This window comes from Puma concolor, chromosome E1, assembly GCF_028749965.1.
Source record: "Puma concolor isolate L17-30 chromosome E1, mPumCon1.1.hap2, whole genome shotgun sequence".
Lineage (NCBI taxonomy): Eukaryota > Metazoa > Chordata > Mammalia > Carnivora > Felidae > Puma > Puma concolor.
The window spans coordinates 28,922,425-28,934,715 of NC_141680.1; the positions used below are offsets into that span (position 1 = coordinate 28,922,425).

The 12,291-nt window shown below is 36.4% G+C and overlaps 1 protein-coding gene across 1 annotated transcript in view; it reads right to left on the reverse strand.

Annotated features, from left to right (window-relative positions):
* DHX40 (DEAH-box helicase 40) overlaps nucleotides 1–12,291 on the reverse strand; it is a 48,368-nt gene that overhangs the window by 13,923 nt on the left and 22,154 nt on the right. The window contains exons 11-12 of the mRNA XM_025916561.2: nucleotides 10,690–10,770; nucleotides 9,585–9,742 (exon numbers count right to left, since the gene is read on the reverse strand). Of these exons, the coding sequence (XP_025772346.1) occupies nucleotides 9,585–9,742; nucleotides 10,690–10,770 (239 nt within the window). The remainder of the gene's footprint in view (nucleotides 1–9,584; nucleotides 9,743–10,689; nucleotides 10,771–12,291) is intronic.

Consider the following 12,291-nt stretch of genomic DNA (forward strand, 5'->3'; position numbering starts at 1 on the left):
CCAAAGACAATCATTCAAGGTCTCTGGAGATTGACTGAATCTATGGAATTCAGTAAGAACAGTAGGCAGCATCACATCTGAGTAGGAACTACACTCAACCCCCCATAGTTTTGTGTGTGGAAGAGGGCTTAGCAGCCTGAAAGCGGCACCCTTTTCCTCACCTCCAGCTCCTACTCTGTAAGGAGGATCAGGTGCAAATAGCTAATGAATGGGGGAACAGCTAATGACAGTGCATCACAGCTTTCCATTCCCTTACAGCTCTGTAACGCAGAAAAGCTGTCCTAGTGAGCACGACAGCTGAGTGGTAGCTCCCGCTACTCCCAGTTTTCTAGAGCTATTCCAGGTTTCTGGGTTGTTGGGGTTTTTTGGCAGCTGGTAAATATCTGCAGAGGCCATCTCACCAAGCTTTGTGCTGAAGAAGATGTATACTGGGCAGTGGTGGTAAGTGAAGCAACAGTTCCCACCACCTCTCACTTCAACCTTCTGCTCTATAGACAGGATCCTGGTGGGGCAGCCAGTGAATAGTAGATTCCCAATCTACTCCCAGCTCCTGCTCCATAGCACAGAGTTTCTTTCCAGGAGAGGATGGAGATAAGCACTGTTAAAAACCAGCAATAATTTGTCCCTGCCAAGGTGGATGGGTAACTTTATCTGGACTAGACTTTGGAGCAATTTATGCCCCAAGAACACTGTCAAAAACAACAGAGAAATCAGCAAGCAATCAGTGGAGACTAATAGCTTAATCTGTTACCATTTGAGGCAGACTAACAAAAAATTAGGCAGATAGGCCAAATCTTAACAGAAAAATCAGAGAACCTACTAAACCCATAGTTGTCCTGATATTCTAAAAGACTATGTAGATGCCCAAGGTTTTACCTTCTGAGAAGCAAAAGGAAAGGCAACATCTGCGCCTCTGGTCTATGGCTGAACACAGAAGAAACTCATTAACTCTCTGAACTATGAAAACAGTCTCCAGACCACACAACACAGATCCAAAAGTAAAGGGTGAAAACATCACTAGCTTAAGTCTTAAGGACAACCTCCAACCAACTAGTAGCTGAGTAGCTGACTCTCAATAGCAGTGAGGGCTGGCAGAAGAATCAGCAAAATATACATCAAGAGAGAGTATGCAATCCAAAGAACAGAGAAAAAAAGAATGATGAAAGATGAGCAGTCTCAGAGAAATGATGTATAATGGACTGTCAGAAGGAAAGAAGAGAAAGAGGCAGAAAAAAAGTTAATGAAATGATGGTAGAAAAATTCCAAAATCTGATGAAAAACATTAATCTACACACTGAGGAACAGTAACGAACTCCAAGTAGGATAAAAGAAAAAAGATCCACCAACACATAATAGCCAAAATACTGAGAATAGCTAAAGAAAAATGACTTATTATACACAAGAGAAAGCCAATAAAATTAACAAAGGACTTCTCATTAGAAGTGATAGATGCTGGAAGACTGTGGGGTGATATATTCGTAGTGTTGAAAGAAACTGTCAACTAAGAATCCTACATCCAGTAAAACAATCTTTCAAAATGAAGGCAAAATAAAAACATTCCCAGATAACAAAACCTGAAAGAATACATTGTGGTAATACCTGACTTACTGGAAATAATAAAGGAAGGTAATCAGACTGAAAGGAAGTGACACTAGACAATAATTTGAATGACACTGAAAAAGAGCATTGATTAAGTATGTAGGTATGTAAAAAAGAGAATATAATTATTTCTTCTATCATATCCCCTTATGTGATTTAAAAAGAAATTGCATGAAACATTATCTATAAAATTGTGTTGTTTGGGGGCACCTGGGTAGCTCCATCGGTTAAGCACCAGACTTTTGGTTTCAGTGCAGGTCAGGATCTCACGATTTCATAGGTTTGAGCCCTGTGTAAATAAACTTAAAAAAAATTGTGTTGTTGGGCCTATAACATAGAAATATATTTGACAATAACAACTCATGTATATGTATTATCTATTTGTTAAATTTATCTATTTTGAGAGAGAGAGTGCATGTGCGGGGAGTAGGGGCAGAGATAGAGGGCTCTGTGCTGCCAGCATGGAGCCCAATGTAGGGCTCGAACCCACAAACTGCAAGATCATGCTCAACTGACTGAGCCACCCAGGCGCCCCTATTTTTGAAAAAAGAGGCCGAGGTCAGTATTTATGGGGAAAAAACCTCAATCCTGTGTCTGACATAACAATAGAAAAGGTCACTGCTTTATAGCTACATTTTCATTCTGTGGAATTTAGAAACACTGATAAATCTCTGAGATACCTTAGTACTTTCAGGGTCATTCATGTTTCATATCCATTTACATGACCGACATCAAGCGCTTCACAAAGGCAAGACTTAATCAAAAATATCGTACCAAATCAAAGCACAGACTCTAAGACATATTCTTATTGGTTATAATCTCTGAATAGTCTAAAGAGTTAGATTTATGTCCACAGATATCTAAGACCGAGTATTAGGATCACAAAGGGAAGTCTCTCATTTCCTTGAGTGCCTACAAATATAATTCACTTTCAAATAATGTTTTGCTAAAGTGTAGGTCCCAAATAAAGGCCTTTGAGATACCAAAAACGAACTTAAGGACTTGATTAAAAACAAAACAAAACAAAAAACCACACACAAACATAGTTAAAATTTAAGACCTGAAAAACCTAAAAAGCTAAGAACTTGAGTCAATAATCTTCTGAGACAGATTAGAAATAAAAATTTTAAAACCAATACCTGGACTTCTGCATCCAGTTCTGGAATAGACTTAATTTTTCATCCTTTCTTGCTTAGGTACATTACAAACCCCAAATACAGTATTATAATATTTCCTTTAAAACTTCCTATGTTTTAATATATATGACAACAATTGCACACACCATGGAGGAGTAAATGGAACTAAATTGTTGCAAGGTTTCCTATATTCACATGAAGCAATATTCATTGAGTAAACTGTGATTAAAGATGTATATTATAATCCCCACAGGAAGGACATGTTAAGCAGAAGAATAAAGAGTTCAACATAATCCATATCAAAATTCTAACACGCTTTTCTTGAAAAAGCTGATACGTTGATTCTAAAGTTTATACAGAAATACAAGGAATATAGAATAACCACAGTGGTATCAAAAAAGAAACAGTGTCAAAAGACTTATAATACCTGATTTCAAAATGTATCATAAAGCTATGTAGTCAATACAAGGTGACACTGACATAAGGACAGACAAATCAATGGAATAAAATAAAGTCCAGAAATAGGCTCACATATATACAGTCCATAGATTTTCCACAAAGGTGCCAACGCAGTTCAATGGGGGAAAGAAATCTTCTCAGTAAACGTGCTAGAATAAGTGGATATTCACAGAGAAAAAAAGTAACCTAGACCTCTACCTCATGCCATATATAAAACTTAATTTCAGATGGATCACTGTACTAAAGTTAAAAGCTAGAAACTGTAAAGCTTTTCCAGTTTTTTTCCAGATCTCTTAGCATTCAGAAAGCAATAACTACAAAAATATAGTAATTGATGTATTAAACTTTAACAAAATTCAAAAGCTCCCTCATCAAAACATACTGTTCAGAAAGCAAACAGAAAACCCACCGAGTGGGAAAAACTATGTGCAATTCATACATACCAAATAACTTGTATCCAGAATAAGTTAAAAACTCTCAGATTCCAAAAATAATTTTTAAATTTATTTATTTATTTTGAGGAGATAGGGAGCACAGAAGAAGCAGCAAGAGAGGGGGAGAGAAAGCATCCCAAGCAGACTCCACACCATCAGCACAGAGCCCAATGGTGAACTCACAAACTGTGATATCATGACCCGAGCTGAAGTCAGATGCTTAACCGACTGAGCCACCCAGGCGATCCCAAAATCTTTTTATAAATTTAAAACATGGATAAAAGATGTTAACAGATAATTCACAGAGGAAGACAGATAAATGGCCAACAATCATGATTAAGTGCTCAAAAATATTAGTTACCAAGAAAATGCAAATTAAACCATAAGGAAGAATCACCAATACATAATAGAATGTAAAAAATAAAGTGGCAACATCAAACATTGAGGAAGACATGTGGTGCAAATTGCACTATCATTGCTGATGGAATTTTAAAATGGCATAGCCATTTTGGGAAAAGGGGTGGCAATTTTGTTTGTTTTTGTTTCCATGGAGCAAACCTAGAGCTTGAATTCACAACCCTGAGATCAGGACCTGAACTGAGATTAAGAGTCGGATGCCTAGGGGCACCTGGGTGGCTCAGTCCGTTAAACATCGAACATCGACTTAGGTCATGATCTCATGGTTCATGAGTTTGAGCCCCGCATCAGGCTCTGTGCTGACAGCTCAGAGCCCAGAGCCTGCTTCAGATTCTGTGTCTCCCTCTCTCTCTGCTCCTCCCCTACTCGCACTATGTCCCTATCTCAAAAATAAATAAACATTTAAAAAAAAAAAAAAAAAAAAGAGAGAGACACTTAAACCAACTGAGCCACCCAGGTGCCCCAGCAATTTCTTTTTTCTTTTTTTATAATTTTTTTTAAATGTTTTATTTGTTTTTGAGAGAAAGAGAAAGAGAGAACAAGTGTGCAGGGGAGGAACAGAGAGAGAGGGAAACACAGAACCCGAAGCAGGCTCCAGGCTCCGAGCTGTCAGCACAGAGCCGGATGCAGGGCTCAAACCCACAAACTGTGAGATCATGACCTGAGCCAAAGTCGGATGCTTAACCAACTGAGCCACCCAGGCGCCCCTCCAGTAATTCTTAAAGTTAAACACACACCTACTCAATAATGCAGCAATTTGCTCCTAGGTAGTTACCTAAGAGATATAAAAATATACATCTACAAAAGACCTGCAGAGGAATGTTCAAAACAGTTCTATTTATAAACAGCACCAAATAAGAAACAATTCAAATGTCTATCAATAGGGTAATAGATAAAAACTAATTTTAATACGTTCATACAGTGGAATTACTACTCAATAAAAAGAACAAAGCACTGATTAAATACATGGATGAATCTCACATACATGATGCTGACCAAAAGAAGCCAAACACAGAAAAGTACATACTGTATAATTCTATTTATACAAAGTTTTACAAAAGCCAAATCTAAAAAAAAAAAAAAAAAAAGATAGAGGAATGACTCACTGAGGGAAGGTAGGGTAGCATCTGACTGGGAAGGGGCATTGAGGAAGTTTTCTGGAGTGATACAACTGTTCCATACCTTGACAGGGGTGTGGGTTATATGGTATGTGCACTTTGAAAAATTAATTGAATTATACACGTAAGATTTATGTTTCACTACATATAAACTTTACCTTAAAAAAAAAAAACAAAAACTGTAGGGGCACCTGGGTAGCTTAGTCGGTTAAGCATCTGACTCTTGGTTTCAATTCAGGTCATGATGATCTCACAACTTGAGAGTTCGAGCCCCACTGCAGAGCCTGCTTGGGATTCTGTCTCCCTCTCTCTCTGTCCCTGTCCCACTCATGCTGTCTCTCTCTCTCTCTCAAAATAAACAAACATTAAAAAAAAAAAAAAAACACAAAAACTGTAAGCAAAGAATGGTATACCTAAAGAATTTTAAAACTACTTTTGTATATTCTAGGGAAAATGGACAATTTGAATATGGACTCTGGACTAGATAATAGTATTATATCACTGTTAAATTTCCTATTTTTGATAAATGTTCTATGGTTAAATAAGAGATTGCCTCTATTCTTAGTAAATATATACATATATATAAATATTTTGTGGTAAGAGAGAGCAATGTTCCCAAATGATTCAAACAAGAAAGAAAGAAAATGCATATATGTATATCAAGAGAGAAAGAGAAAAAGAATAATAAAGCAAATGCAGCAAAATGTTAAAAACTGCTAAAACTAGGTAAAAGGTATAAAGGAATTCCTCTACTATTCTTTCAACATCTCTGTAAATTTGAAATTGTATTACAATAAAAAAGGTAATAAAAAAGAGCTAACACGAGACTGGTATTATCTATTTAAATATTCCAATGAGGAAAACCAATTCCTTTTTCTGGCCTTAGACTGGATCACCCTAATCTATTCTAATTCCCCGGTTTCACAAATGAAAAATGAAGTCCAAAAAAACTAGGCCAATAGATAATTAGACTGGAGTGGAGTCAAGTTAGAACTCTGATCTCTTCACTCCTACTTCAATACTCCTGCAATAGTTTTTAGGAGTATTTTTAGCTTTGAAAAATAGCCAAACTTATTTATTTATTTACTTATTTTTTAAGTTTATTATTAAAGGATAGTTGACATACAATGTTATATTAGGTTCAGGTGTACAATATAGCGATTTGACAATTTTATATAATACTCAATGTAAGTGTAGTTACTACAAAACATTATTACAGTATTATTGACTATTTTCCCTATGCTGTACTTTTCATCTCCATGACTTATTTATTTGGTAACTACAAGTTCATTTCTCTTAATTCCCTTTACTTATTTCACCCATCCACCGACCCACAACCCAACCTTATTTATTGCATATGGTATTTACCAGAAAAAAACTACTGTAGCTAGGGGTATTACTAGAACCAAAATTCTGACACTTAAGACTATAATCTATTTGGGAGAGGCAGCACACTGATTAAACCAGAGTATTTTTATAGAAAAATATATCCTCCATTACAATCTTGGCAATAACAAACCAATCTGGACCAAACGCTCACAGTCTATAAAGGGATAACACCAGGATGATAGTACACACTATTGTTAGTCTAGGCTGTAGGCAAGATATACTGTCTACTCAGAAATTCCTTTGAGGGGCGCCTGGGTGGCTCAGTTGGTTAAGTGTCTGACTTCGGCTCAGGTCATGAACTCATGGCTCATGGGTTCGAGCCCCGCATCTGACTCTGTGCTGACAGCTCAGAGCTGAAGTCTGCTTCAGATTCTGGGTCTCCCTCTCTCTCTCTCTCTGCCCCTCCCCAGCTCACACTCTGTCTCTCAAAAATAAACATTAATAAAAAAATTGGGGGTGCCTGGGTGGCTCAGTCGGTTGAGCGTCCGACTTCAGCTCAGGTCATGATCTCTCGTGGTTTGTGGGTTCGAGCCCCGCGTCGGGCTCAGAGCCTGGAGCCTGCTTCGGATTCTGTGTCTCCCCCTCTCTCTGCCCCTGCCATGCTCATGCTCTGTCTCTTAATAATAAATAAACGTTTAAATTTGAAAATAAATTGTGATTTTCCCCCATTAGAAGAAATTAAAGCTGACATGGGATGAAGTAAGTTGTGTCCCACACCAAGAAAGGAAATAAGCAGAAGTTTAAAGGCATGGAAACTTCAAAACAATTCTCTTAGAGTACAAGGGCTGAACTTCGATTTCTTTTGTTTCTAGAGGGAAAAAAAAGTTAATGTATTACTAATGTACTATAACAGGGCAAAGGTCCACCATACTATCTTTCTTTACCAGTGAAAGGACTCTCAGCCAAGAACATTATAACTCTCTATTTCAAACAACTAAGTTAAAGGATAACAAAATGTAAAATTCGTTTATCCTCAGTTTCATGTCTCATAGGGCTAAATATATGGTAATAAAAACCGCCCAGTGAATTACTGGAGAATATAAATAAATGGAGAGATACTTCATGTACATGGATAAACAGGCTCAATACTGTCAAGATGTCGGTTCTTTCCAACCTGATGTATAGATTCAACATAATTCCAAATAAAGTCCCAGCAACTTATGTTATGGATATCAACAAACTGGTTGTAAAGTTTATGTAGGAAGGGAAAAGACCCAGTGTTGAAGGGGAGGAGCAAAGGCCAAGAACTGACCCTATCCAACTTTAAGAGTTACTATAAAGCTCTAATAATCAAGACAGTGTGGTATTGACAGAATAGAAAAAGAGATGAATGGAACAGAATACGGGGCCCAGAAATACACCCACAAAGTACAGTTAAATGATCTTTGACGAGGGGGAAAAGCTTTTCAATGGAAAAAGGATAGCTTTTTGAAAAATGGGGCTGGAACAAATGGATATCCAATTCCTAGAAGATAACATAGGAGAAAATCTAAAGGACATTGAGTATAGTGATGACTTTTCAAATGTAACAGCAAAGGCATGACCCATGAAAGAAGTAACTGAAAACTGGACTTCATTAAAATTAAAAGCTTCTGCTCTGTGAAAGACCATGTCAAAAGAATGAGAGGACAAACCACAGAATGGGAGAAAATAGTTGCAAAAGATATACCTGATAAAGGACTGTTTTCCAAATATACCAAGAACTCTTAAAACTCAACAATAAGAAAATAAACAACCTGATTTAAAAAGACCTGAGGGGGTTGGTGGCGCCTGGGTGGCTCAGTTGGTTAAGCATCCCACTTTGGCTCAGGTCAAATTACTGAGCCAAAGTGAATTACTTAAAAATAAAATTTAAAAATCTAAATGGATACCTCACCAAAAAGATACAAAATGGCAAATAAGCATATAAAAAGATGATTAACATCATATTTCATCAGGGATCTCCAAGTTAAAATAACAAGATACAGGGGCGCCTGGGTAGCTCAGTCAGTTGAGCGTCCGGCTTCGGCTCAGGTCATGATCTCAGTTTGTGAGTTCGAGCCCCGCATCAGGCTCTGTGCTGACAGCTCAGAGCCTGGAGCCTGTTTCAGATTCTGTGTCTCCCTCTCTCTCTGCTCCTCCCCTGCTCATGCTCTCTCTCTCTCTCAAAAATAAATAAACATTAAAAAAAAATTTTTTTTTAATTAAAAAAAAATTTTAAAAATAACAAGATATCACTACACACCTATTAGAATGGCCAAAATCCAAAACACTGACAACACCATATGCTGGTGAGGATGTGAAGAAAGAGCAATTCTCAGACTCATGGCTGGTCAGAATACAAAACGGTACAGACACTTTGGAAGAGAGTTTAGCAGTTTCTTACAGATATAAACATATTATACTATAACTCAACAGTGAATTGAAATCCAATGTCAACACAAAAACCTGCGCATGGGACATTTACAGCAGCTTTGTTCATAACTGCCAAAACTTAAAAGCCACCAAGATGTCCTTCAACACGTGAAAAGATAAACAAATTCCATAAAATGGAACATTGTTCAGCAACAAAGAAATGAGCTATTATGCTACAAAAAGACAAGGAACCTTAAATGCACATTGCTAAGCTACAGAAGACAGTCTGAAAAGGCTACGTACTGTATGATTCCAACTACCTGGCATTCTGGAAAAGGCAAAACTATGGAGATGTAAAAAGATCAGTGATTGCGAGAGTTTGGGGTAAGGTATGTAGGGATGAACAGATGGAACACAAGAGATATTTAGGGCAGTAAAATCAGTTAGTATATTATTGTAATGGTGGAAATGTGTCATTACAGATTTGTCAAAACTCAAAGAATATACAAGATAGTGATCCTTTTAGTTAATGATAATGTATCAATACTGGTTCATCAATACCAAATGTACCACACTAATGAAAGATCTTAATAATGAGGAAAATGTCTCTACTTACCCTTAATTTTTCTGTAAACATAAAACTGGTCTAAAAAATAAAACCTATTAATTTTTTAAAAACTCACCAATAAACTTCTTACCAGGTCTAATGAAGACATTTTCCACAGACAACATTGCTGCTATTGGAAGTAGTAGATCTTCACAATCTAGAGAAGCAGCCTTGATTACTGCACATGTCAGATGTGGAGGGAGAGGAAATTCCACCATAGACAAACCCAATCTGGTCACATGGCCACTCCTTAATAGAAAGAAAAGGTTCTTAAGTCTTTCTACCTTGGGAGAGTACAAATGAAATTCATTCGGAATTCAGAATAAATCAGATATAATTTATATTACCTTAAATCAACTCTAGAAATTCAATTCAATACAAGAAATATGATACACTGGTCATTGATAAAAGAAACATGAAGATGATAAATTCCCTGCTTTGGAAGGCCAATACATCCAAAAAACTAAACAATGAGACACAATAAAGTAGTATGATAAAAGACCATACAAATCGGTATAGAGGCATAGAGGATGATGTCCTTAAAGAAATGAGAGAATGATAATTACCAAAAATTTCCCCATTACACAATCATGAGAACAAGGACTCTGGCTCTGTTATTATTTTGATATACCCAGATTAATGCCTGGCACTGAAACGATACTCAAAAATTACCTGTTAAATAATACTAAATATAAACATAATTTTATCATAAAATTTTTATTCATTTGTTTTTTTAAGTAGGCTTCACACCCTGCATACAGCCCAGCATGGGACTTGAACTCACAACCCTGAGATCAAGACCTGAGCTGAGATCGAGAATCAGATGCTTAACCGACTGAACCACCCAGAGACCTTTATCATATAATTTTTAAATTCAGAATTGTGGCAAAGAAAAACTGAGGGCAAATTCTAATTTCAGGTAAAACAATCCATTCAATTCAAACAAATCATTTTCTGCTGATAAAAGAAACTATTAGGAACCCTATTTTAAAAGGACATTGCAGTGCCTGGCTGGCTCAGTCAATAGAGCATATGACTCTTAATCATGGGGTTGTTTGACCTCCATATGTGGCACAGAGTTTACTTAAAATAAAAATTAAAAATTAAGATAAAATAAAATAAAACAGAAAGAGATGTTAAGAGATTAACAGATGTTAATCTGTTGTGGTTTAATTTTTGTTGTTGTTGTTGTTTACCTGTCAATAGCATCACACTGGTAAAGTTGTTTAAGAGCTTCCAAAATAAGCCTCTCATTAGGTGGATCCAAATAGGGAAACCTGTGTGTTTAAATGAGATATGAAATAAGATTCCATTCCCTGACCATGATTAAGATTTCATACAGACTCGAAAATTTCTTTATAAGGTTTTACTTCTCCTATTTTTCAAGCTCTCTTTCTTTTTCCTAAGCATTTTATGATCATAACCGGCATTCAGCAGAGGAAATTATTTTTTCTGAATCACACTCTTCCTTTAAATTCAAGAAGCACTTCTTTTTGATTCCCCCTTAGCTGGAACACTCACCATTCTTCTCTGTTTATCTTAACCCTGCCCCATTCTTCATTAGTCAATGTCAAATCTACTCTGTTCTGTAGCCCACAATTTTTATTACAGTTTTATAAACCAGTGGAGAAAATTAATTGAAAGTGGCCAAACACTACAAGTTGTTTAAGAGCACTTAAACATGTTTTTTAATAAAATGGTAAATATATTTGATTAATTTTACTATATTTGCTGTATGTATATTCTTATTTTCTCCTGAACTACCTGAAAACAAGTTGCAAATACAATGCCAATTCACTCCCAAAATACTTCAGCATGCATCCTCTGAAAATTAAAGACGATCTCTTACATAACCACAATACCATTAATGAACATAAGACAATCACATTCACAAGGGTGGCATATAACCAAACATGAATATATGTATTACATATATATATTTTTTTGTTTTAATTAGAACAATAATTGCTTAATGCTATCTGCACTAGATTACTTTTTCCACTATAAGTCTTGAGATGGTAAATCATCTACTCCAATTTCTCACCTTGAAAAAGGTCCAACAAAGGACAAAAGGTCCAATACCTTACACAAAAGTCCATTCCAGGATTCACAGCTCTATTTAAAAACAAATAAACAAAAATCTTGTAGACTGTTCTACAGTCAGTTTTCCTACAACTTGTACCAACAAGTCCTGGCATCTTCTAGAGCAAGAGTCGGCAAACACTTTCTGTAAAAGGCCAGATAGTAAATATTTTAGGTTCTGCAGGCCATATGGTCTCTGTCACAATTATTCAATTCTGCTATTGTAGTGAAAGCAGCCATACATGAATGAACAGACATGGCTGTGTTCCAATAAAACTTTCTTTACAAAAACAGCCAGTGAGCCTGGACCATAGTTTTCGACCCCTGTCCTAGAGCAGTATCAAACCAGTCATCCGTTTCTTCTGTAGAAGAGCCCTTTCAGATTTGTAAAAACTACCATTATTTCTCTCCCTTGATTATACCAATTACCAATTCTGTCAAGCACTCCTTGTATTATTTGCTTTCCAAGAGACCCACTATACCTAATTACTATCTTTTAGAAACACTCTAGTTTGTCAAACTCCTCATAAAATGTGGTAATATCCAAAACTGAACTCCAAAGGTAGAGCGACCAACACAGAACAGGAATGCTATAATTCCAGTCATTTGAACTTTGCAGTCTATTAACATAACCAAAGTCTACGCCAGCAGAAATTTTTTCTTGTTTTCTAAACAGAATTAATAATTGCAAGCTCATATTGAGTTGTGGTGATCTG